General features: G+C 40.0%; 2 protein-coding genes across 5 annotated transcripts in view; one reads left to right on the top strand and one right to left on the bottom strand.

Annotated features, from left to right (window-relative positions):
* Positions 1–19,801, top strand: part of NMT1 (N-myristoyltransferase 1) — a 33,573-nt gene extending 13,772 nt beyond the window's left edge. For all 4 annotated transcript variants that reach the window (XM_081345147.1, XM_081345148.1, XM_081345149.1 and 1 more), the window contains 11 exons: positions 647–755; positions 1,214–1,358; positions 7,580–7,698; positions 8,493–8,584; positions 10,179–10,295; positions 10,841–11,011; positions 12,147–12,255; positions 13,476–13,646; positions 14,775–14,942; positions 15,205–15,342; positions 19,445–19,801. In XM_081345147.1, coding sequence (XP_081201273.1) covers positions 647–755; positions 1,214–1,358; positions 7,580–7,698; positions 8,493–8,584; positions 10,179–10,295; positions 10,841–11,011; positions 12,147–12,255; positions 13,476–13,646; positions 14,775–14,942; positions 15,205–15,342; positions 19,445–19,465 — 1,360 coding nt within the window. In that variant the 3' untranslated portion in view covers positions 19,466–19,801. The remainder of the gene's footprint in view (positions 1–646; positions 756–1,213; positions 1,359–7,579; positions 7,699–8,492; positions 8,585–10,178; positions 10,296–10,840; positions 11,012–12,146; positions 12,256–13,475; positions 13,647–14,774; positions 14,943–15,204; positions 15,343–19,444) is intronic.
* Positions 19,802–19,922: 121 nt separating this feature from the next.
* The window catches only part of PLCD3 (phospholipase C delta 3), an 80,809-nt gene continuing 73,496 nt past the window's right edge, over positions 19,923–27,235 (bottom strand). Inside the window, exon 16 of the mRNA XM_081345146.1 lies at positions 19,923–26,816. Within this exon, the coding sequence (XP_081201272.1) occupies positions 26,728–26,816 (89 nt within the window). The 3' untranslated portion in view covers positions 19,923–26,727. The remainder of the gene's footprint in view (positions 26,817–27,235) is intronic.

Below are 27,235 nucleotides of genomic sequence, written 5' to 3'. Positions count from 1 at the left end.
TTTAATTTAAAAGTATAATCTAAATCACAGAATTAATACTCCAACATTATTCCTCATTGGCTGAACTCTCTTTTGAATATTTTATATTTATTTATTTATCACACTTATGAACCGCCCATCTCCCTCACAGAAAGACTTTTTGTTCAGTCCTAGCAAATCACAGGATTCAGACAACTGAAATTTTGCTCTGGAAAGGGCAGGAAGGATGGTCAGAGAATTAGAAAGAATGAAAATTACAATTAAGTATTAGGAAAGTGTCCCTATCAATAGAAACAGCTTTACGTTAGTCAGAAAGGGTTGTGATGTCATTCACAGAGGCTAAACAGCCATATGTTTTGAATGCTTTAATTTGGATTCATGCAGGGAATTAATTTAGGATTTGGTGACTAAATGGTTCTCTCTAATTCTGATTCTGTGTTTGAAAAGATGCTAGGATAATATCTGAAAAAAAATAAAATACGAAAACCATCATGGTTTAATTCCTAGCAATGGTTTCTCTGAGCAGCTTGAAACTACCGAGAGATGTGCTGTGAATAACCTAAAGGAAGGAACTCTTGAATCTTCTCCTCTCCTCCTGCAGTCTCAAAATCCTGTTGTTAGCAGTGAATATCCTAGGTTTGTTTCTTATATTCTCTTTGTTTTTCAGTGGCTTAAGCTCAACAGATGAAAGTGTGTGTAAAAAGAAAAAGAAGAAACAGAAACGGAAGAAAGAAAAGGGGGAGCAATTTGAACTGGTCCAAGATCAATCTGCAAAGGTAAAAACACTTTTTTCAATAGATTAGTATGTTGAATGCTTCCAAACCTTCATACCTGCAAAAGCATATACGAGAGCTTAATGCTTATCGTATTTATTTTGGTGCATAACTGAAACTAGTAGTACTAAGAATCCAAGATGAAGCTGCTTGTTTCTTTCACTTGGAGTAATCCTTATCTGGTCATGGTCTACCAACACTGATATAAATTAGCAGCTCTTTCTGGGGAGGGTTGCCTTGGATGAGTGTGTGATTGAATATTCAATATTTCTTGCTCAGGACAGGTAGAGGTAGAAGGGGAAAGTATTTTATGTAGTTTTTAGAGGAGAAAAGAAGCAGAATATCTTCTCCACCCTCCCCCCCTCCAGAAAAAGAAATGTTTAAATTTTCTCAAAGGACAAAAGGACAGATAATTAAGGCTGATCAGTCTATTAATTTTTCTGCATTTGGTTCGTATATAGGTGAATTCATTGCCAGCAGAAAGAATGCAGGAGATTCAAAAAGCCATTGAGCTCTTCTCTGTAGGACAAGGGCCTGCCAAGACCATGGAAGAAGCCACCAAACGCAGCTATCAGTTCTGGGATACACAGCCTGTGCCCAAGTTAGGTAGGTGTTCTGTCCCAGCCAACGTGAGTCCTTGTTATGCTCACAAGAAGAAACCCCTCTTCCAAAAAACAGGCAGGAACCTCAAGAAAAAAACAATCCCTTTTATTCTCACAGACCTGAGTCAGTGTCCAAGGCAAACAAACACAGTCCACAGAAACTTGATCCTCAACACAAATGGTTGCCTTCGGCAACCAGCACCTCCCACACCTTCCCTTTTATAATTCAGCCAAGGCGTGGCTTCCTAATGCCTTCTTCTTTGCCTTTGGAGCCACCCCATTGCATTCCTCTGTCCTACTCGCTTCTCTTGCCTGCACTTTCGTGCATACTGGATTTGTCCCAACTGTTCTTCCTCACTGTCCAACTCAGGCTCCCAGCACAGCTGTGTCCCAGCCTGAGCGTGAGTAGAGGGGCCAGGCTCCTCATCTGACTGTAAGTCTTGGAACTCCTCAGAGCCTTCCTCTGACTCTAATGTCACTCCAGGCCCCTCCTCCTCATCTGATTCCTTAGACTCAGCTGCTGGATCCACCAGCTGGCAAGGAATCACAACACTATTCCGCACCGCAGGATCCTTCCCCCGGGTCTGCTGGGCCAGATGTGGTCATGAAGGGAACTGTTCGTGGAATGCTGTCACCAAGGCAGGAGCATGGATAGTGGTTGCATCCTCCCAGGTGAACTCCAGTCCATAGTCCTTCCACTCAATCAAATACTGAAATCGCCCTTTCAGCCAACTGGAATCTTGAATACTGGTGATCTCATGCTCGGGAGCGCTGTCTCTGTCATGTTGTTCCAGTGGGGGATGTTCTGATCGTCGGAATGGGCACGCCGATTGTTCTGGGACCAACAGAGACCAGTGAACAACTGGATGTACCCATAATGAAAAGTTAACCGATAAGCGACCAGGTTGATGATGGCTTCGATTGGGAACAGTCGTAGGTACCAATGGCCTAGTTTCTGGGCAGGCTGGTTTCACGGCAGGTTCCTGCTTGATAGCCACACCCGATCTCCCACCATTAATGTAGGCATATCTTGCCTCGACCGATCAGTAACCTTCCTGTAATCCGCCTTGGCCTTATCTAATTGTCACTGCACCAATTGATGGATAGCCCGTAACTCGGTCATATATTTGTTAGCTGCAGGAACTGGCGAGTTGAACTGCAAGAGGGGGAAAAGCCAGGGATGATACCCCACATTGGCCAGGAACAGTGTCATAAGCGTGGAGGTGTGCTGTGAATTGTTAAATGCAAGCTCGTCTACTGAAAGATAGTCCGCCCAATTATCCTGTTGCTGATTCACATAACAGCGCAGGTATTGTTCTAGGATTCCAATTACTTTCTTGGTCCCCTCATCAGTTTGCGGATGATGTGCTGACAATAGGCAGATTTTTACATCTAAGGCTTTCATCAACCCTTTCCAGAAACGGGCTGTAAATTGAGCCCCTTTATCTGAAATGACCCTATCAGGGAGACCATGCAGCTGGAAAACCTGCTGGATGAACATGCAAATGGTGGCACAGGATGACAGCAAGCCACGGCAAGGAATGAAATGCGCCATCTTGATTAGCATGTCCACCACCACAAATACCTTCATGAAGCCAGAATATGGGGATAGGTCCACTAAGAAGTCCATGGACACTGCCCCCTAGGGTCTTTCAGGCGTTGGCAAGGGCTGAAGTAGTCCTGGTAGGGTCCCCCATCGCTGACTTGGCCTGCCTACACTGTATACAAGATGTGACATAGGCCTGGATGTCGTTTCGTACTTGGGACCACCAGAATGTACGGGAGACCAAGTTCAGTGTCTTGAACAGGCCAAAATGCCCTGCCGCCGGATTATCATGACATTGGCTGAGAATGGGCCCTCTTGAGTGGCCCTCCTGGAACATAGAGCCGATCACGATATTTCAGGAGTCCATGCATGATGGTCCATGGGGAGTCTGGTCCCAACTCCTCCCTTCATTGAGCCACCCACGCACCATGCTGTTGTGCCTCCTGAACCTGAGCCCATACATCTATTGGCTCCCAAACTGCAGAGAAAGACACTATGGGGAGAACTGTCCTGGGCCGAAGCTTGTCTTCTACACAGGAATATTCTGGCTTCCTTGACAGAGCATCCGCTCTTTGGTTGCAACCGCTTGGTATGTAGGTAATGTGGAAATTGAACCTAGCAAAGAAGAGAGACCACCGAATCTGTCATTGGTTCAATTTCTGGGTGGTCTGCAAGCTTTCCAAATTCTTGTGGTCCGTCCGGACTTCAATTTGATGCCAAGCCTCTTCCAAATGATGCCTCCAGGCCTCAAATGCCACTTTGATGGCCAGTAGCTCCTTCTCCCAGATGGTGTAGTTGTGCTTGGCCAGATTCAGTTTCTGCGAGTAGTACACGCAAGGGAAGAGGGCACCACTGGGTGCATTAGCCTGGAGTAACACCGCTCCAATGCCAATGTTGGAGGCATCTGCTTCCACGACAAATGGCCATTGCGGGTCAGGATGTTTCAAGATGAGTTCTTTCATGAAGGCTTCCTTTAAAGCCTGGAAAGCTTGTTGCTCTGGGGTATCCCAATGAAACTGGAACTTTTTCTGCAGGAGCCGAGTGAGGGGCACAGTCATGGAAGCAAAACTGGGGATAAAGGTTCTATAGTAGTTGATGAACCCAAGGAGTAGCTGGACATCTTTAACACGACATGAGGGTTGACAAGTATGCAGAGACTACCTTGCTCAGCTCAATGGAGATGCCCTTAGGAGAAATGCAATGACCTAGGAAATGAATGGTCATTTGATAGAATTAGCATTTCTCCAGTTTGGCATACAAATGATCTCGGAGCCATTGCAGGACCTGATGAAGATGCTGGTGGTGCATCTCCCACGAAGGGAGTAGATCAGAATGTCATCCAAATAGATCATGACAAACTGATCTAACAGATCCTGGAATCTGTCGTTCATGAACTGTTGAAAAACTGCAGGGGCGTTGGTCAGCCCAAATGGCATCACTGTATACTCGAAGTGCCCATACCAGGTGCTAAATGCTGTCTTCCACTCATCAACCGACCGAATCCTAACGAGATTGTAGACTCCTCTCAAGTCCAATTTTGTGAAGATTTTTGCCTCCCAGAGCCGTTCCAGGAGTGGCAGTGGATGAGGGGCAGTGGGTATCGATTACATACCGTAATGACGTTTTAATTTTTGATAGTCACAGCAAAGCCTCAATTCTCCGGACTTCTTTTTTACAAAGAGCACTAGTGCAGGCACTGGTGAAGACGAGGGCCGAATAAAACCCCGAGCCAATTTTTTGTCCAGAAAGTCCCGCAACATGGCCAACTCAGGGTCTGACATGCCCCACTGGGAGAGGCATGTCAGTAAACTAAGTGGATTGGGCAGTCATATGGCCTGTGTGGAGCAATTGATCCGCCTCAATCTCGCTGAACACAGCATAAGTCACCAGTTCGGAGGGCAGGGAGACCACTGGGGGACTCAACACCTGGCCAGCACAGACTTGGCAGGTGTGGTTCACACACTGTAAACTGGGAAAGGTGACCAAGTTCTGGGACCGATAAATCTGCAGGTCATGCGTCCGGAGCCATGCCAATCCCAAGACCATGGGGAAATGCAGGTCAGAGGTTATGTAAAATTGAATTGCCGCCTCATGTGAGCTGATGGCCATACCCAATGGTTGCATGGCGGCCTTAATTGGCCCAGACAGGAGCACTCGGCCATCAATAGTCTCTACTAACAGAGGCAGTTCCACTGGGCATTGGGGAATAGCCCACTTGGTCACAAATGCTGCATCCATAAAGTTTGTGGTGGCCCCAGAATCAAGCAAAGCATGTATTGGAATCCCCTGTGGCTTCCCGGGGAGGATCAAGCATGCCGCCAGTATCAAATGCCGTGGAGGTCCGAGTGCAGCATCCGAAGGATGTTGCTTGTTGTTGGGGAAAGCCTGACCCAAAACATCTTTTAGGTCGGGGTCAGGGCGTTTCCCAACAGATGAGGTTGATTTCGGGGGACAGGCTCGGTAGCTGACACTCTTCGTTGCTTCTTGGAGCAGAAGACAGCCAAATGCCCAGTCCCCACAGTAGAAACACACCCTCCCCCGAACGTTGTCTATTCATTTCAGCCACCGATAGGCGAGGTCTGGCAGCACCTAACTCCATAGGTTCTCGCAGAACTGGAGTCTCACACACAACTGGGGCCGCCCAGGTCTCTGGGGTGGCATGACAACTCCTATGCTGCTGCAACCGAAGGTTGATCCACAGAGATTGTTCAACCCTTTGAGGTCTGGGACAACATTGACACGGGCCAGCTTGTCCAACAGCTCCTCTGATAAGCCATCCTGGAAAGCGTCCATGGGTGCAGCTTTGTTCCAGGCTGAATCCTGGCTAAGCAGCCGAAACTCACTGATATGTCCCTGTAAAGGGCATCGGCCCTGCCTCAGAGCTTTCAGGCGTTGGGTAGCAGTCTGTCTCTTCATGGGGTCCTCATACTTAAGACACATATAGTCACAAACCCACCCACCCCAGATTATCCAACAACGGACTAGGCTGGGCTAGCAGAGGTGTGCCCCAACAAGTTGCAGCAGCAGCAGAGGAGGATGATCATAAATCCCACTTTATCATGGTCAGTGGGGAAGTCAGCCTCTCTCAGGCTGATGAGCTGGCATTGGCCCAAAAAAGCTGGAAACATCTCCGGAGTGTCATCGCATTTGTCAGGCTCTGCAACTGAACACTTCCTTCAGGGTTGTGGAGCAGCAGGAGTGGAGGCTTGAAGCTGAGCAACTTGAACTACCAGCAAAGCCAGCTGCTGGGAGAGCTGGGCATTCTCTACACATAATTGCTCCATGATAATAGGGGGTAGAAGGCTGAAGTCAAACTGTTCTGTCCCAGCCACCGTGAGTCCTTGTTATGCTCACAAGGAGAAACCCCTCTTCCAAGAAACAGGCAGAAATCTCAAGAAAAAAACAATCCCTTTTATTCTCACAGACCTGAGTCATTGTCCAAGGCAAACAAACACAGTCCACAGAAACTCGATCCTCAACCCAAACGTTTGTCGTCAGCAACCAGCGCCTCCCACACTTTTCCCGCCTCCCACACTTTTCCCTTTTATAATTCAGCCAAGACGTGGCTTCCTAATGCCTTCTCCTTTGCCTTGGGAGCCGCCCCATTGCATTCCTCTGTCCTACTCAAATCTCTGGCCTGCGCATTTGTGCAACCTGGATTTGTCCCAACTGTTCTTCCTCAGCTGTGTCTCAGCCTGAGCGCGAGTAGCTGGGCCAGGCTCCTTGTCTGACCGTAAGTCTTGGAGCTCCTCAGAGCCTTCCTCTGACTCCAATGTCACTCCAGGCCCCTCCTCCTCATCTGATTCCTCAAACTCAGCTGCCGGATCCACTGGCTGGCGAGGAATCACAACAGTAGGTATGAAAAGAGGGTCTTTTTCTTTTCCCTTTCTGTTTTAAAGAAAATAAAGCATGTAGACATAACCCTTGAGTTAAAACTGATCACATAATGACTATTGAAAATTACAGTGACCCCCGAAATGGGAGTTTTATGGCCCATCTAGCACTTCTGGCTATTATAAAATGTATCATATACCTTTATCCCCCCTGCCATCCCATGACTGCACTTCAGGTGCTTGGGAGTTGGCTCACCTTTATGACCAGTTGCAGCATCGCACAGTCCCATGACCACCATTTGCAATATTTTTTGCCAGTGTTCGGCAAAAAATGCCCATTCGGAAGATTGGGTTCACACTGACCATGGTGTTTGCTTAACAACCATGGTGATTCATTTAATGACCACTACAGAAATGTAAAACATGGGTATCTTGACCTATCTACCATCAACAACTTAGCAACAAGAAATCCGTCCCAATTGCAGTCATAAGATGAGGACTACCTGTACATTTATACCTTTCATGCAACACTGAGAGACAGAAGAAGAATAAAATTAGAAGCAATACTGATCCAAGGCCAGGAACTGATTAGAAGTAGACTGAAAACAAGAATAAAATGTGAGCTAGTGGGCACAAGGCTGCTCAACCCTGAGTTATAAATATTCTCTTCTAAGACTATCTTGTAGCTATAGTACCATAGGAATCAGAAGCATGGACAAGTGGAGCTGCTCAAACAAAACGTAATAAAGCAGTGTGTAAGTTTAGACAAGGCTAGGAATGTTTCTTGGAGAATGAATTCTCACCTACGGAGACAACTTGCTTGCTTTCTTATCTCCCTTCTCTCAGGTGAGGTAGTAAACACTCATGGACCTGTTGAACCAGACAAGGACAACATCCGTCAGGAGCCCTATACCTTGCCTCAGGGCTTTATGTGGGATGCCCTGGACTTGGGGGATCGAGGTGTGGTGAGTAGGGATGAGGCAAAACTAACTATCCTTTTAAGTTACTTTTTAAAACTATCGCCTCCCCTGACCCCTTTTTCTGCTATTATGATGTTTCATCACTTCCCCTAGCATCAGCTTTAGAGACTTATTTTTTAAATTGAAATCTCAAGCATTTTATTAATGATCCTATATTCCTTTTTCTTCTTGTCTGCATTAGACACAAGGGATTGATGTAGCTGCTTCTGCACCTGCCTTCTTCGTTTTGTTCAACTATAGTTCCTCTTCTCTTTCCCAGCCACCTTCAGAAATCTTCCAAAAAACAGTTTCTTTTGTAGACTTTGTGAGAGCATCTTTTGAAGAATTGTTTTGCAATTTCATTTTGTAGTGTTTAGCTTGGCTTGCTCACTTGATTCTGCTGTCTGTTTCTGGCTTTCTCTTCATATTCTACTCATTTGCGTCACAGTTTAACTCAGAATTTCATGTGTTGAGAATATGAAATACCTCCTTACCTTAGAGCCAATATTGATTTATATTTTTATAGTTTAAAAACTGGGCCTTTCAGGACTGGTTTAAAATTTTATGCACAAACTGTGCTGTAAACCCATAGGTTATATTGCTTCACTAGAATCGGATAAAAATTATTTGCTAAATTCCATTGACAGAAGCAAAATTTTGTTATAGCCATTTCTAACTCTGCCGTACAATGTTGGTTGTTTTCCCCACAGTGAACCTCTAGTCAGGTGCTCTGTTTTCTCTTAGTAGAGAAAACTTTGCTTCCTTAAGCAGATTATGCTTCTCCTTTTTGCTTTCTTTAGCTGAAGGAACTATATACTCTCCTGAATGAAAATTATGTGGAAGATGATGACAACATGTTTAGGTTTGATTATTCCCCTGAATTTCTCCTGTGGTGAGTTACAGTTTTTCCTGAATATCTCAGAGGTGTCTGTCCATTTTTCTTTCTTGTAGAAAAGACAATAAAGATAAAACTACATCTTTTCAATAAATATAACACAGAGGTTTTCTCCAAATGCTGGGGAGTAGATTCATTGTATCCTTCTTGACATGTTTGAAGTGCTGCTATCTACCCCCTAAAATCTTTTTTGCGAAAAGACAGGAAAGCCCCTTTCACAGATAGGATAATCTTTCTTATCTGCATTAGGCAAACCTATTTTTATCTTCCTGAATAGTTAGCATATAGGAGGCAATTCTCCACTTAGACGTTCATAGTCTGAAATGCTGCTTCTACCAAAGTAATTTGATTCAATGTGCTACACATGCATAACTTGAAAGGAAAACATTAGAAAAATAAGGTACAGAAAATTCATTGTATTTTGAATAAAGATCTGAAAACTATGATGGGGTCCTGCTTTGGGGGGGTCCTTGTATACAGTGAATGAGGGGCTGTGTTTCTTTCAGGTAAACATTTGACAGTTCAGTCATTTCCTTCTTTTGTTTGACAAAAGAGCCCACTAAGCAGAACTGCTCATATTAATGTATTAATTAATGGAATAGATTTCTCTTCTATGTTCATTTAAATTGACTTGCTGGGAAAAGACATTTTAAGGTTTAAGTGAGATCCTGCCAATAAGGTGGTTCTTCTTTAGGCAGGACAGCCTAAGCTTAACTATTGTTAGTTCACGTAAATCGGAGCTAGTCAGAAGAAAAGCAAAAGGTAAATGTAAGCTTTGTTTATTGTTCAAAAAGGTACCTCTTTCAGACCGCGTAATCCCATATTGGCAGCTTTCTTAGGTCTAGTGATTTGTTTTTTAACGTATCTGCTATGGACGTATTAGCTGGGATGGATCCTATTGAACTGGAAAAAACATTGAATCAAAGTAGCTATTGAAATAACACCTTATGTTAGTCCTGCATTTGTTCTCTTATCTGACCCCCTTGGCCTTCAATAATTTGGGATTTTCTCCAGCCAAGTGAATGGATTGGTGAAGGAGTAAACAGCTTGTTCTTCTTACTCCAGTTCACTCAATTTTATTATTGGCTACGAAGGAAGAAAAGTTCTTTTCTTTGCTGCAGTGGATTAGAAAAGCAAGGGTGACTCTTCCATCTTTCTTTTACCAGCCTCTTTGGCTTTCATGATGGGCCTTGAGCAAGAGGCTGCCCTATCCCTCGTCACCTTGGAATCTGAGTTGGTCCCATGAAGAAAAAGTAGTCTTCTATTTATCTTTGGCAAGCGCCATGCAATTTTTTCTCCATAGTTCCTTTTATAGATTTGCTTTTAATTTATGCAGGGAATCCTTATGAATGAAAAGTAGGCAAGTGAAGCAATTTTGTTGACAGGGAAGTTTGTAATGTGATTTTATAAGATGCCTAAAAGTTCTCTTTTTCTATGAGATTCACATTCAAAAAATTTTCTTTGTATATCTAATGTTGGCATACATGATTCCATTCTCGGGCCACTGCAAATGCCTTATGTTAAATGATGACATACTGCAGGTTCTTGAATCAAAAACATTTTATTTTACAACATTGTGGATTTTCTCCAGGGCTTTGCGTCCTCCGGGCTGGCTTCCCCAATGGCATTGTGGTGTCAGGGTGATCTCAAGCAAGAAGTTGGTTGGCTTCATTAGTGCTATTCCAGCTGCTATCCACATATATGAAACGTAAGTCAAGTCATATACTTCTCTGTTTATGCCCCAAAGAGCTGCCATTCCCCAACTCACTCACTCACTCACTTCTTTTCTTCTTTGATGAGAGTTAATTTAAGCTTGCAATTGAACAAAAAAAGTAAACACACACTGTATTCTTTCAAATGAAGAACTGTGCATTTATAGAGTGCTTTTCAGCTTCTTGTTACAGGTATCTATGTGGAATAAATAAGCAAGACTTTGTAAAAGGTTTTGAATCCCAAATCCTCTCATTTTAAAAATCATTAAATGTATGATGATCTAAGCGTTCTGAAACAGAAAGTAATTCTATGTTATTTAGAGAGACGGCATGTCTTAGATGGAGGGAAGAAAAAGTTGTAGTGTTTAACCATTTATATATTGAAAATGTTAAAAATTATATTTTGTTTAAGGTTGAAGAAGGAGAATATAAATGGGAAAAGGGAAGGTCAAAGAAAGATATTATTAATATACTAATCATGGAGTTAGCTTTCCAAATTGTGAGAGAATTGTGAGTAATAGTTTCCCCTCTTCCATTAAAGGGAAAAGAAGATGGTAGAAATAAATTTCCTTTGTGTGCACAAGAAACTGCGTTCCAAGAGAGTGGCACCTGTTTTGATACGGGAGATCACCCGGCGAGTCCACTTGGAAGGGATTTTCCAGGCAGTATACACAGCTGGTGTAGTTCTACCAAAGCCTGTTGGGACATGCAGGTAGGTATCAATTCCTAGGGTTTTTTTCCTTTTCTCCTTTACTGCCCTCTATGTTTTACTTTTGTTTACCTTCTGTTGCTTAAAAACCCATCTCTTAGATGCACCCTTTACTTTAAAAATGAAAAGTAGTCCTCAAACCAGAAAAGGGAATTATTGAGCAAGAGAGCACACTTTTGAGCCAAAAAATCGTTATAAACTGCAAGAAAACTGGAGTCACACAACATTTTCTTTATGCATAGGTTACTGAAGCAGAATATGGAGGTTCTTGGCCTGGTTGGTTTATTCTCAAGCAAGTTACCTTGCAAGTGTGCATTTGGAAGAATATAGCCCGTGTTTAAGCCAGTCATTCTTAGTAGCTCACCAGTTAATGGGGGTGAGAATTAAAGATTGCTTTGCAAAATTAAACATCAATTTTGGGTCTGTTGCAATGAGTTAGGCATGGGCATAAAGCCAGTTTGGTCTGGTGGTTGAAGCATCAGGCTAGAAAGCAGGAGATGTGAATTCAACTCATGCCTTAGCTATGAAAGCCAGCTGGTTGACCTTGGGCCAATCGCTCTTTCTCATCCCAAACCACCTCACAGGGTTGTTGTGGAAAAATAGGAGGAGGAAGGCATATTGGACATGTTTGGTGCCTTATTTGTAAAAACAATAAAGGTGGGATAGAAATAAATAAATATTTTTTAAAAAATAATAAAAAACAAAGGTTCAAACTTAATTCTCCCAGTTCTCTGCTAGCATGAACAGACAAATTCATTTTGAGGAAGAGAGGGAGAGGGTACCAAGTTTTATGATAAAGCACATTTTGTAATGCATGGGCACAGATAAATGCTAGATGTATCATTATTACTAAGAAAGTCGCTTTACTTCTAAAATCCTGAGAGACAGGGTATATGAAGAATATGAGATGCTAGAAGGAAACATATTTTAGATTGACATCTGCTCATTGTACTTGGAAATTGTTGAAATATATATATATATATATACTTCCATTTTTGAATGTAAAATATAGTTCTAATAGTGAGCTAAGCCTTGTTCATAGGTTTCAAGATACCCAGACATCTCCCCCCCCCCTTTGAGGAAGAACACCATATGAATGGAATGAGTAACCTGGGATATTGCTTTTTTTAAAAAATAGGTATTGGCATCGGTCACTGAATCCACGCAAGCTGATTGAAGTCAAATTTTCCCACCTCAGTAGGAACATGACTATGCAACGCACCATGAAGCTTTATCGGCTTCCCGAGGTGTGTAATTATGGATAGGGATGCTGCCTTATATAATTCTTTTTATAACAAGCTCAAGAAATTTTCCATCCTGCTGACCATCTTCCTTTATCTTTGGTAGTTTTAGGTTTCAGCCATCCTCCAGACTTAGTTTCTGAGAGTCTCACTCAGGATTTAAAAAAATAACAACAATCAAATCTAATGGGAAGGGGCATATTTCATGAGTTATATTTAAAGTGCACTTTCAGTGTTTGTCTTTCATGTTAGGATAGGCTTGTCTTGTTTTGCCTTTCTACATTCTGCATTCCACTTCTTCAGGAGTTCCAGAAATTTTCCAAAAAGACATTTCCAAACTGCAGCAGAGCAAATATTGCATGGTCAAAATAACCATTTTTATCCCACAAGAAATAGCTGAAATAATAAGTATTTCCTATGGACCCTGAGTATCAGTCTGTAGGAAACATTAACTGATGTATTTTTGCATAAAGCATGGTTCTTGGCTTTCCCATTTTATTCATCCTCTTATATGAGGAGGTAGTTCTCCATATCACCATCAAGTATGTTTAGATAATTTCAGTTACTCCCAGTGCACTGCAAAATCCTCTTAGATATTATTGTTTAGTTCATGTCTGGATAAAATATTCTGTGCTAAGAGAGTCTGATTTTTATAGAAACACGATCATTAACACTTCCAGGGAGCTCTCTTCAATTCCAGAAAATTTGCTTCTAATTCATGAAGAAAATGGCTGTCAGGTATTTTGGGAATGCAGATCAAGAAACAATATAAGGAATGATATGAAAATTATCCCCCCTCTTCTGCTCTATCTGGATCATTAGTTTTGGAAACAATATTCTCCTCACTAATGATTGCACAATGGTGTGAATTGTGCAGGTTATTTCCCATCTTAAAGATATATTTAAATGTTCTTTGACTACCTCCTTCTTTGCTTCTAAAATCAAGACATTGTAGGAGGAGACCCATGTTAATTTACAATATCTGTGAATTGAGTTCTTCTGATTCAGTTGTTGCCGTGATAGCCTTGATAATCGTTTTTATAGTCAGGGCCTGACTGAACTATAGAGTTGTTTGCATGCAAAGCTAATATAACATTAAGGAATAGTTTTTCATTGAGAGTTTTTCAAATATAGCTTGAAAACTGACAGAAACACTTCGCTTCATCCTCAACCAAGTACATTAATTAAAGAGTTTTTCTAAATGAATGAATTATATCTTTTTCTAGACTCCTAAGACACCAGGACTACGGCAAATGGAGCGCAAAGATATCCCTGTTGTGCATAAACTTCTGGCAGAATATTTGAAACAATTCCATTTGTCCCCTATCATGACTGAAGAAGAAGTGGAGCATTGGTTTTTGCCCCAGCCCAACATCATTGACACATTTGTTGTTGAGGTGAGGGCTTTTTTGTTGTTGTTGTTTTTAGTGAGGGCTGCTTCTTTTTTTTTTTTTTTTGTTAGTCCAATCAGTCAATTCTATAGCAGAAGGCAGGGAGAGCCTGGTTCACCATCATTTTGAAATATACTGGCAGAGTGTGTATTTATGTGTGAGAAAGAAAGAATTGAGGGTGTGGGTGTGGGTGTGGGTGTGTGTATATAAGTCAGTTTACATTCTGACTGTATATTTTATTACCTCAGTGCAGAATTTGGACACGCAAAACTGTATCAGAGATTTCGCAGTATGTTCATGATCTTGTACAAGCATGATATTATGCATGGGAAGAGAATTCAATTCTCCTCCAAATAGAGAAACAACCTCAAAATGCAAAACAGTCCCCCTTGACCTAACATCCTTCATACATCTTGCTGAACATCAACTTTCATAATGCCCAGCTAGTATGGCCAATAGACTGAGCAATTATGAGACTTGAAGACCAACTGATTTGGACAACATACATTTGGGGCAAGGTCAGTGGTGGGATTCAGCTGGTTTGCACAACTTTGGCAGAACCGGTAGCTAATTTTTTGTTGCCCAGGTCCAGAATGGACTTCTGGAAACGGCATCCACACAGAGAACCAGTTGTTCACATATTTGAATCCCACCACTGGGCAGGGTGCTCAAACAATTCAGAAAGTAAATGGTGCTCTTGTGCACAGTATATCTAAAGTTTAGACTTAAAGCAACCTGCAGATACAAGTGAAAGAAGTGGAGGCCATCAATTACATTTTACCATTTCAGAAACTAAATGCCATTTTTAAAACTCTCTGATTCCAGAGAAATGTATTCTGTTTATTAAAATTCTGCAACAGGTGATGGGAGAGAGAAAAATTCGAATATCGCATTTTCACCACCTGCGGTCTGAAGTGGTACACAGAACTCTTCTGCCTGATTTCCTATTCATTATGTTTCATATCTAAGCTAGAATTACATACGGAAAGGGCGGAAATGCCATAGAAATTTCCTTACTATGCTAAACTGTGGAGAACAGGCATAATAGCTGATGATGGTGCTAATGTTACAATTGTTTTCCTCTGATTGAAGCTGAAAAAAGTTAATTCTAAAGAATCTAATTTTTTTCACCAGAATACTGATGGAAAGGTGACAGATTTCTTGAGTTTCTACACATTGCCCTCCACCATTATGAACCATCCTACACACAAGAGTTTGAAGGCAGCCTATTCTTTCTACAATGTCCACACCAAAACACCGCTTATTGACCTCATGAATGATGCTCTCATACTGGCCAAATTGGTACGTTTCTCTCTTGGTTTGCTTCTAAATGCTCTAGCATTTAGGAAAAAAAAGTTAACACAATCAATCTCTCTTAGAGAGATTGAGAGTTGAAGGAAAATGCAGACTGCTCACTACTTGATTTTTTTTTTAAAAAAATGAAATTAGCTCATTTAACTGAAGTTAGTACAATTGAGCAAAACGTGTTTCTCCTTAATACCATGGAGTTACAAGGTATCTCTATATACCCACCAAATATTTTTTTAACTGCCTCTTTTTGCAGAAGGGTTTTGATGTTTTCAATGCACTGGATCTTATGGAAAACAAGACCTTCCTGGAAAAGCTGAAATTTGGAATTGGTGATGGAAACTTGCAGTATTACTTCTACAATTGGAAATGTCCCAGCATGGGACCAGAAAAGGTGGGTCAAATTCTGCCTCTTGTATGTGGTTAGACAAATGACATGAAAAGCTATCCATAAACCTTCCAAATTGTTACGCAGATTGAGACGCAGAAAGGACAGGTATGACAGCTGCAATGTAATCCAAGGAACATAGCTTATTTACTTACATTAATTACCTCAAAAGAACGAAAGAGCTAGGAGGAGTCTTAAATTTGCTGAAAATGGAATACTAGAGTAGCATGTTGAAAGGCAGCAGTTTTGTGGGAGATTCAAATAATAAAAGTGAGTGACTGAAGCATAAGTAAGAGAAGAAGAGAAGAGAAGAAGAGGAGAAGAGCCTTGGTGGAGCAGTAGGCTAATGCCTCCTTAAGTAACACCAGCTGCCTGCAATTAGTGCAGGTTCAAGTCCCACCAGGCTCAAGGTTGACTCAGCCTTCCATCCTTCCGAGGTAGGTAAAATGAGGACCCAGATTGTTGGGGGCAATAAGCTGACTTTGTAATAATGCCGCTTGAGATGGGGCCAAAAGCCCTAATAAGCAGGCATATACATAGAATGAAGGCTATTGCTAAGCACATTGATTTGTGCTTTAGATTGTAAGCCGCCCTGAGTCTTCGGAGAAGGGCGGGATATAAATGGGATTAAAAAAAGAGAGAAGCACTATCCCAGGTGTTCTTTTGTTGCTGAGAATATGGTAGCAGAGGAAGTTTGTTTGAAAGCAGGTGAATGAATGTGGGCAAAAGATGCAAATGAAAGCAAGAGTGGAAAAGAAGTGAAAAAACCTGCTGCATCGCTTTCATTGCAAATTTAGATCAGCATATTAGCTGTGTGCTCTTTTTAATATCTTGCAAGAACAAGAGAACAGACTTAGTGCAATGAATGAACAGAACTGGAAGTGCTAAGCAGTAAGGCTCATATATCTTGGGACTTGCTACAGAATAAGCATACATGGATTTCTTTCTTCTTATATTCTGAATACAAAAGTCCCCCCCTCCTGCTGCCCCAGGAAGTAAAAGAGAAAAGGAAAAACAGTTCAATAGCACAGCAGCAGCTTTTGTGTGTTATGTGGGAGTAATGCTGATGGAAATTAGTTATTTTACTACAGGGTAAGTTGCTTAAGTTTATGCTTGCTGAGCCCAATCCCACAACAATTTCTCTGTGTGAATATGTATAAGTAAAAGAAAGAATGCTGTGTGGGGAAATGATTTGTATGTTATGCAGTGGAAAGCTTTAATTTACAGACATTTAAATTCAGTAGGAATAAGGATTTTTTTATCCTGCTCCAGACTTTCTTGGTATAGTCTTTAGCCAGTTCATATATAATATCCGTGTATGTATTAGGGTTTTGCATTCATTGCATTGATTTGAGATATGGTTGATTTAAGGAAATCCCAACCAGTACAATATGCATGCCCCAATCCATTACTTCTTTGGACCTACAGTGAGGGGGAAAATTATTTGATCCCCTGCTGATTTTGTATGTTTGCCCACTGACAAAGAAATGATGAGTCTATAATTTTAATGGTAGGTTTATTTTAACAGTGAGAGACAGAATAACAACAAAACCCCCCAGAAAAACAGATTTCAAAAAAGTTACAAATTGATTTGCATTTTAATAAGTGAAATAAGTATTTGACCCCTTTACAAAACATGACTTAGTACTTGGTGGCAAAACCCTTGTTGGCAATCACAGAGGTCAGAAGTTTCTTGCAGCTGGCCACCAGGTTTGCACACATCTCAGGAGGGATTTTGTCCCACTTCTCTTTGCAGATCCTCTCCAAGTCATTAAGGTTTTGAGGCTGACGTTTGGCAGCTCGAACCTTCAGCTCCCTCCACAGATTTTCTATGCAGTTAAGGTCTGGAGATTGGCTAGGCCACTCCAGGATCTTAATGTGCTTCTTTTTGAGCCACTCCTTTGTGGCCTTGGCCGTGTGTTTTGGTCATTGTCAAGCTGTAATACCCATCCACGACCCATTTTCAATGCCCTGGCTGAGGGAAGGAGGTTCTCAACCAGGATTTGACAGTACATGGCCCTGTCTATCATCCCTTTAATGCAGTGAAGTTGTCCTGTCCCCTTAGCAGAAAAACACCCCCAAAGCATAATGTTTCCGCCTCCATGTTTGACAGTGGGGGGCATAGTGTTCTTGGGGTCATAGGCATCATTCTTCCTCCAAATACGGCAAGTTGAGTTGATGCCAAAGAGCTCAATTTTGGTCTCATCTGACCCCAAGACTTTCACCCAGTTCTCTGAATCATTCAGATGTTCATTGGCAAACTTCAGATGGGCCTGTACATGTGCTTTCTTGAGCAGGGGGACCTTGCGGGTACTGCAGGATTTCAGTTCTTCATGGCCTAGTGTCTTACCAATTGTTTTCTTGGTGACTATGATCCCAGCTGCCTCAAGATCATTGACAAGATCCTCTGGGTAGTTCTGGGCTGGTTCCTCTCTGTTCTCATGATCATTGAAACTCCATGAGGTGAGATTTTTCATGGAGTCCCAGACCAAGGGAGATTGACAGTTATTTTGTGTTTCTTCCATTTGTGAATAATCGCACCAACTGTTGTCACCTTCTCACCAAGCTGCTTGGTGATAGACTTGTAGCCCATTCCAGCCTTTTGTAGGTCTACAATCTTGTCCCTGACATCCTTGGACAGCTCTTTGGTCTTGGCCATGGTGGAGAATTTGGAATCTGATTGATTGATTGCTTCTGTGGACAGATGTCTTTTATACAGGTAACAAGCTGAGATTAGGAGCACTCCCTTTAAGAGGGTGCTCCTAATCTCAGCTCGTTACCTGTATAAGACACCTGGGAGCCAGAAATCTTGCTGATTGATAGGGGATCAAATACTTATTTCACTCATTAAAACGCAAATCAATTTATAATTTTTTTGAAATTTGTTTTTCTGGAATTTTTTTGTTATTCTGTCTCTCACTGTTAAACCTACCATCAAAATTATACATTGATCATTTCTTTTCTTTTTTTTTCAATTTTTTATATTAATTTTCTATTATTACATTTGATTAATGCTTAATAAACATCATATTATCTGGGTTAATTTGTTTCCTTAATAATACAAGTTACATTCTTACTCTCTACCCCTTTTTTTCAACCATTGATAAAATAAATTCCATGTTTGAAAATATTCTGTATTTTCTCTCTTTGATCTTCAATGTAAGTCTGTCCATTTCAGCACAGTCCAATATCTTCTTGATTATATCTTCATCTAGTGGTATTTCTTTGTTGTTCCAATGCTGAGCAAATACAATCCTCGCTGCTGTTAGTACATGCAATGCTAAATATACACTTTACTTACAGTAACAATTTTTTCTGGTAGTATACCTAATAAGAGACTGATCATTTCTTTGTCAGTGAGCAAATGTACAAAATCAGCAGATCATCAAATAATTTTTCCCCTCACTGTAGATTATTGAATAATGCTGAGATACACACGTGTAAGTTTGGTTTTCACATGAACACGTTTGCTGGAAGGAAAAATGTTTAGCAATGATTTTAGTGAGGCTTGGGATGCCTTGGTAGAGCAGTGGGCTAATGCCTCCTTAAGTAACACCAGCTGCCTGCAATTAGTGCAGGTTCGCATCCCACCAGGCTCAAGGTTGACTCAGCCTTCCATCCTTCCGAGGTAGGTAAAATGAGGACCCAGATTGTTGGGGGCAATTAAGCTGACTTTGTAATAATGCCGCTTGGGGGGTGTATGAAAGCCCTAATAAGCAGGCATATACATAGAATGAAGGCTACTGCTAAGCTTGTAAGCCGCCCTGAGTCTTCAGAGAAGGGCGGGATATAAATGGAATTAAAATTAAAAAAATAATAATTTGCAGAATAAGCAGGATATCTGCCTGTTTATTTATTGATTTTTACCTCTGATCTTTGTGAAGGGGTCTCAAATTCAGACTTTCTTTGGAGTAAATCTGGGGAAAAATAATCTTCCCTCCTCAGTTTTTAGCTATTATGCATAAGTAAAATCTGAAAAAATATTAAAGGCCAGCCTTTTCAGTACTCAAAAGACAATCTGCTTGAGTATAGAGCAGGGTGGACCTGCTGAGTCCAAAGAACGGAAATAATTGTTAACCCTTCCTTTCATCTTGAACGTTTTCCATAGGTTGGCTTGGTGCTGCAATAATCAATTTTCTCCGAAGAAGGGCAGGCGGAAACTGAAGGCTGGGCCAATTGCCAGCATGGAACTGCCGTCCTCATGGTTCAGAGTTCCATGGAAGTGACAGAATCCTGGGGAGGAGCTGCTGGCCACTGCATTGGCAATGTGACCTGACATTTCTGATGATTGTATCACGTGCCATGGAGCAGACCAGTGTATTTCTGCCATCTCATGGCCTTTTCCCCTGCCCCTCACACAACATGATCAAGGGAATGTAACTGCTGAGAACTAGCTCACAATTTTACAATTGGCATATATTGGAGTTAACGGGTGAATAATAAAAATTATATTATATATTCTATATTTTAACGATTGCTGTTCATCTGAAGTGGAAAATGGGGTGTTAACATCAGGAAGCATAGCTTTTTAATCTTAGAATTATTGTTCAAAGAAATATTAATTGCCTGATGGCTTATTATGATGATTTTTGCAAAAAAAAAAAAAGACCAAAAATTTGGCTCTTTGGATTTCCATCAGAAGAGTACAGTGCTTTCCCTCTTCCCAAAAGAGGCATATTCCGTCTTTGTGATGCAAAAATGATTATGAGGTACAGTACATGATTGGCCTAGTTAATGGAAGTTTTAAACCGTTTTCAATTTTTACATAGCGCTATGGCCTTTTTAATTCCAATCCCTTGTTAAGACAACTTTCTTTTAAAAACCAAAGGGCTATTTTAATGATGGATGATCTTTACTTCATGGTGGAATGGGGTATGAATCCCAGCTATTATTCCCTGGATGTGCACTAATAAATCTATAGTATAACGTTTGAATAACCAAATGTACAGTTTGTGGCTTTTGGTTTATGGAATCCATACTTGGTTCTGTTGGGGAAATTCTCCAGTTTCTTCCAAGAAATTGTAATTGGTGGGGGAGGGATTTAATATCATGATGAGGGCTGAGATTTATAGTTCAGTAACATCTGAAGGGCCTTCTTTCCAGTGCACTATTTTGAACTATTATGTCACAATACGATATGACAACAAAAACTAAAAAAAATCTTCCAAAAGATGATTAGTATGTGACTAAAAAGGTTAATATCTTCTCATTTTTTCAGTGAAACGCTTTGATCATGCTGTGTAAATCAAGGTTACTTTATGTTGCAGATTAGTTTATTGGCATAATGAAATGCCTGTAATTATAGATTATTTTTTTACAGTACTTCAGGGAAAATACAGTGATAAAGGAGCCCCATCTAGCTATATGACTTTAAAAAAAAATCATCTACCATATTTTTCCATGTATAAGATGGTATTTTTTTTCCTGCCAACACTCTGTTCAAAAATCAGGTGCGTCTTATACATGGAAAAATAATGGTAACCTCTGCAGCCCAGGGCATACCTGTGTGGGTTTGCCATGCTGCCTGATGCAGGTGTCAAGCCCCTGTGGGCTTGCCACTAACGGGAGTGGGGAGGGGGCAAGATTGTCAGCCGGCCAAACTTCCGGATTTGCCGGCTCAGCTGTTTGGCGCAGAGAAACTCGCCTGCCAGAGCATCTTATACAAAGGTGCATTTTATAGACGGAAAAATATGGTATGTGATGGTTAGCAGATAAAGTATAATAAACAATATAGCACAGAATGCCTAATTCAAGACTTATATACTGCCCTCTGTTTGCTTTGGAGAAAAAGGCATTTTGGAAATTTAAAAGAAATCTTGTGGAAAAATATTATATTTTCTCCAAAAACCTGCACATTTCTTGTATCATTCCTTTCAGTTAGTGAAAGAGATCTACACTTTAAAAAAAATCCTATTTGCATAGTTAGCTTAATTTTCACAGTGACAGTAGAAGTGATAAAACTTCAGTATGATCTCTCTGCCTTTGCTAAGTGTCCAAGTTGCCTTTTATATATTATGGAAAATTCACCGGTAACTTTTTTTGGATTTAATTATTCCCATATATGATATGGGAAACATAGAAAACAATGTTCTTGCTTTCATTGGAATGAAAATTGTTTCTTCTCTAGGCTTTGAGCACTTCATTCTAATATCCGCTTACATTGCAGAACTGCTGCTGAATCCAGCAGCAGTACACACTTTAGAAGACCAAGTTCTAGCATTTTTGTTTGGTTATTGTAGTTTTATTTTCATTTCTGTTACAGTTCTGGATGTGAACCATGTCGATGATAACTTTGGAGTCCCAGGTCTCTTCTGCATGTTGTGATCCCTTTGTAGCATTTGTTGAATGTGAGAAATGCATAACAACCCTTTTTGTCCCTTCTACGCTTCATGAGGAAGAACTTGAGAACGTAATATTCATCAAAGATCCAATTACAGCATCCCATCTTTAAAAATAAGCACATTTAATGCATAAATATTAATTAAACCTTTTAGCTAGCTTGCATTCTAAAAATAGAAGTATTAATTATTGCAATACAATAGTCTTTAGGGTAGGGCATAAATACAGGACCAGAAATAATGTGCTAGCTGAACATTAGTGCAAGTACAATCTCACTGTATAAGTTCTTGTATGGATAGGATGCACTCAAGATCTTTCCAATATTTTCAAGCATGACTGACATGAATCCATTGCCAAACCACTGGACAAAACAGCAAATCATTACTTCTTAGCATCATTCTACCCACATGCCTGAAAGTTACTATTCACTTTTTCAGACCCTGTATTTTAGACCTCCTTCCATCCAGCCAATTGAGTGATTCAATAATTTCATATGCAGTGATTAGGAGAATGACATTCTCACAAACTATTTACATAATATAGGCTGATTCTCCTGTTCTCATAACTTACAATTAAAAGTGACATAAAGAGTAGGAAGTCTATTAAGAATGGATAATTCTTAATCCTGTGACATGGTAAGAAAGTTGCCTTCAAAATTATGCTGTTTATGTGAGAAACGACAATAAAATTTGAAGAGTTTTATATAAGGAAGCAGGTATTTCTAAAGTATAGATTGGTAGGGTTATATAATTTAATTGATGGGTTAGCCTGCAAGAACAAGGATAATTGGGTTTGAGCAAACATCTAATTTAATGCTTGACTTTTTTCCTTACTATATAGGTATAGAAAAGTGACATCTGTAGTTACTTTACTTGTGATAAAATGCCACAACCATCTCAGATTGATAAATCTCTCTTATTAATAAATAGCTATAAAATTATGTTTCTATAGGACAGACATGCCAGTTGAAGAAAAATAATATGTGGGAACATTTTTCCCTTTAAGATTTAGGCTTGCTTCCCAATTTCTGTAAGAAAAAAATAACAGGCTTCAGCTATACACCTTGGTCAAGGTGCTATTGCCTTGGTATAAAGTTTACAATTTGAATAAATTTTGTGACCAGAAGATGAGTTTTGACTTATGCGTTTGCACATTAAAATGTGAGTGGCTTTCTCCCTAAAATATATTTCAGCTATACTTGCATTACAAAGTACTTAGCATTTTTTAAACATGTTTTGACAAATGGGAGAAAAGGTTTTATTTGTACACAGCCTAAGGAAATTTGGATTTTAGGGGGAAATCTGTATTTATGATCTTACTTACTTTTCAAAAACAAAACAAACATCTTGTGGCTAAATTTGTTTATACAAGCCAGAAGAATATAAAAATACAAATTAATCCCAATCAATATTGCCCAAATTTCACACACATTAAAGGAATTGATCCCTCAGAATTCCTCACAACAACAACAGCTTTACCCTTTTTGTTGTTTGGGTGTTCCATATAACTTGACTATTTCTCTGACTAGATCTTTTGCTAAAATAAAATGTTATTTTACTTATTAAATACATTACAAACAACAGTCTCTTCTAGAATTTAATTTTGTAAAAATACATACATGCACACACACACACACACACACAAAATCAAATTCTAGAAGGTGTTTAGGTTCATAGGGGTCTTTCCACTGGAGGAGAGGGGTAGGACAACGAACACATGTCGGTGCTTCTATGCATAGAGGGGCCAGGTCTGGATTTGTAAACTGCATTCAGCAAAAATGCTAAACTCAAAAGTGAACTTTGTCTAGTGCTAAATATCACAGAACATACAGAATTAAACACACATAGCAGACTTCCTCGTGTATCAACTATTTAAATCCAGTTCAGAAAATTAGCCGTTTGATCACTTGGTCGCAATCTATTCTACAGGAAAATCTAGAAATGTCCAGGAAAAATTATTTTTTTATTAATTTCTACACTTATAACCCATCTTCCTCTGAAAATCTCAAGAAACATGGATTGCTTCTCTGTTCACATTTGAACTTTGTTTCATAAAGTCACACAGTGTTTCAGTAAAGTTGGGATTTGACTCAAGGCCAATCTCATTGCTTGGGTGGGAGGCCAATTTAGACTAGTTTTTGAAAATTGCAACAATAGGTTTCTATAATACAAGTTATGCATAGCTGCTATTCAGACCCACCCACCACCACCACCTGTTGCCCTATGTTGTCTTTTGCATCCTGTATTGTTGCCAAGAGATTGAAATGCATGTTGCATGATAAGATGTTACCATTGGTTGGTCATCTTTCCTTCTCTCTGTTCCATAAGGTAAGGATATGCCCATTATTTATTTTTACAAATACTATAGGAGAAAAATATGGAAAACTGAGCCTCACACTTTTGATAGCAGCCCAAAGTACACCCATAAAGAAAATTTGAACTTGTCTAACAATAGGTCTGAGCTAGTTCCATAGTCTAGCTCTTCCTCGCTATGTCAGGACTGAGGCCCCAGATTTTCCACCACAAGTTAGAAGTTTTTAAGAGATATCTCCAAAGTACTGTAGTAAACAAGCCTTCCCCTGCCTAGAAGTAGTAATTATAACCTGCAAGAGAGCAAGCGGCTGAGGCCTTATGAGGTGGATCTAGTTGTAAGAAGGAACATGGGAAGGAAATGGTCATAGTTTGGAAATGTGCCTAGAAACATCGGAAGGGGGGCAAATCCAAAGGAGAATCTGCTGAGCCATAAGTGAAATAGGAGCAGTAGCCGGCCAGGCCTCTTGATGGCGTCAGATATTTTTGCTAAAAATCTGGGTGTGGTGAGAATAATCATTAAAGAATTTTACTTGAAGCTTCACTGAAAATAATCATAAGTAGTGCTAAAATAATTACATACCCTTCTTGTTCTATCCAAACTCAGTTCTCAGATTCATTTGGCTTCTTTTTGAGTGCTTGGGAAATACCTTGCATTGTATTGAGGTTGTATGATAAAAACTAAATGTTCAGAAGTTGCTTAGTCACTAAATTATGAATAGTGAGCCAGCTCTTTCAAGAAACTCTTGCAAATTATAAATAAGCTATTTTATAAGATATACTATTTTGAAATGCTTTGAAAAACACACCAAATGAGTCATTACTATTTCCTTTTATGGCATCTTAATATTTACTGTGAAGCTGGGTGCATACTATAAATTTTCCAATGGATTTATCTTCCATCTAATCTAAGCTGCAGTAAATTATGAAAAATAAAAAAATCAGTTAAAACTATACTCTTATAACTGCTCATGAAGTTGAAATTCAAATATCTTGGCCACCTAATGAGAAGGAAGGACTCACTGGAGAAGAGCCTAATGCTGGGAAAGATTGAGGGCAATAGAAGAAGGGAACGACAGAGAATGAGGTGGCTGGATGGAGTCACTGAAGCAGTAGGCGTGAGCTTAAATGGACTCCAGAAGATGGTAGAGGACAGGAAGGCCTGGAGGAACGTTGTCCATAGGGTCGCGATGGGTCGGACACGACTTCGCAGCTAACCAACAAAATACTGCTCACTTGGAACAAAAGCTCACTAAATTATTGTTATAGACTGCCTTTCCTCTAGTAATGCAAAACAGCTTGTGTGTGTGTGTGTGTTCCCACACTTTATCATCACAAGAACAATCATGTAAAAAGTAATATTGAGAGGCCACGATGAACTTGATGGCTCCCAGTAGCAGTAGGATAATGTAAGACTGTAGTGTAAAATCCTTTGAGATGCATTGTGACAGTTTAACTAGCAATAGCTAACAGCCACTAGCTGCCAACAGCTGATATTAATTTGTGCTGAAAGATTAAATGCTCTAAAGCTATATATAGTTGTTTCAAATTCACTAGGAGAAATAATATAGGAAAAATAATTTCATCCTTAACGCTCTGGTGATTTTTTTATAGCTCACAATAAAATGTTCTAAGGGAAAAATAATGCACTGCTTCGAATGTAATTTCTAAAAGTATATTTCTCCACAAATGAGTCTGAGAATGTATAGGAGTACTCATATTTTCCTTATATCAATCTATGTGAAATATCAAAATAAACCTAAGAATAATTATTAGTGTTCATCCAGAATAAAAGCCATACAAATACATATTTTTTGAAAAGCAAGTTAATACTAATTTTGTCAAGCTCCTTCAAGAGAATAGTATTTAAATCTCATTAAAATAGTCTTGGGAGTGTCAGGAAAAGCTAAGTAGATGAAGTGGGGTGCAGAATTTTCATATATCTATGATATTCCTGGCTTGTAATTAAATTCAACAATCTTCTGTTAAAAGGTCCCATCTACTGTTCATTATTTGCAATATGATCTTTAAAATAACCTAAGTTATATGCTACATGAAGTAGTTTATTTCCTAAACAAATAAAGATCCAGATTCATGCCCAATCTCCATTCTGGCCTGTCAACATGCACATACTCAGATTCCAGATCAGTTGGGCTAGCTCAAATTTCTTGTTCAGTTTGTGGGTCACATTTCACTCTCTTAGACCTTTACTAAAAAAGGTCGCAGCACCTTCACTCTTTAATCTTGGTCACAAGTCCACCTATCTCAAATCCTTAGATTTCAATGGACCCAGCCCAAGTTTGCAAGATACCATAATACGCATTTTCGTTAGGCTTCCTCTATTGTGAATAAAAAATAACACAAGAAAACATCTACCCCCAGTGTGTATTTTTGCAGGGCACTATAAAGAAGAGAATAAGGTGGAATATTTAGATTAAAATCCTGTGTAGGAAAGCATTCTAGGAATCTTTAGGTTAAGTAGCTTTTGGCTTCAACTACATGAAGAATCTTAAATTATGACCCTAATACAATAACTTGAATATTCAAGTGAGGATTGACATCATGCTCTTCTCTCAGTCTGGATCTTCTGGCTGCAACGCTTGGTTCTTCTCTGCTTCCGACCTTATTTGATTTAGCAGTAGGTGGCATCCAGAATTAGCACAGCTATTCATCCATTCTGAGGGCTGATTGGACCTTCTCAATCCACTTTCACATTTTCCAAATCGAACCTTTATTATAGTTTTCACATCTTCCTGCATCTAACGTGTACAAAAAGTGTAGCTGGAGATAGGGATGTACCATCCCTGGAAAGCAAATGGATATGCCGGTAGCCTGAAGAGAAAGTTACAAGAGGATCTCTGAGAACAGGTCTATGGTGCTCACTAACTAGCATATATTTCTTCTACATGACCTTTTCTGTTATATAAACTCATGGATTATTAGTGGTTGGAATGCAGTATTGCAGGCTAATTCTGCTGACTACCAGGGGTTCAATCCTCACCCACTCAGTTGACTCACCCCTCCACGGTCGGTAAAATGAGGGGCCAGATTTTTTGCGGCAATATGCTGATACTGTAAACCGCTTAGAGAGGGCTGTAAAGCACTATGAAGTGGCATATAAGTCTAAGTGCTATTGCTGTCATGCAGCTCATAGCCAGTTCTGAGGTAATATAGATCACAGAATAATCTAAATAAATCTGCAATCTGATGTCTCTGGGAGTCATACCAAATGCAGCAATTTGCAAATTCTG

The sequence above is a fragment of the Vipera berus genome (assembly GCF_964194415.1).
Source record: "Vipera berus genome assembly, chromosome: Z".
Lineage (NCBI taxonomy): Eukaryota > Metazoa > Chordata > Lepidosauria > Squamata > Viperidae > Vipera > Vipera berus.
This window is presented reverse-complemented; position numbering and strand designations above follow the sequence as displayed.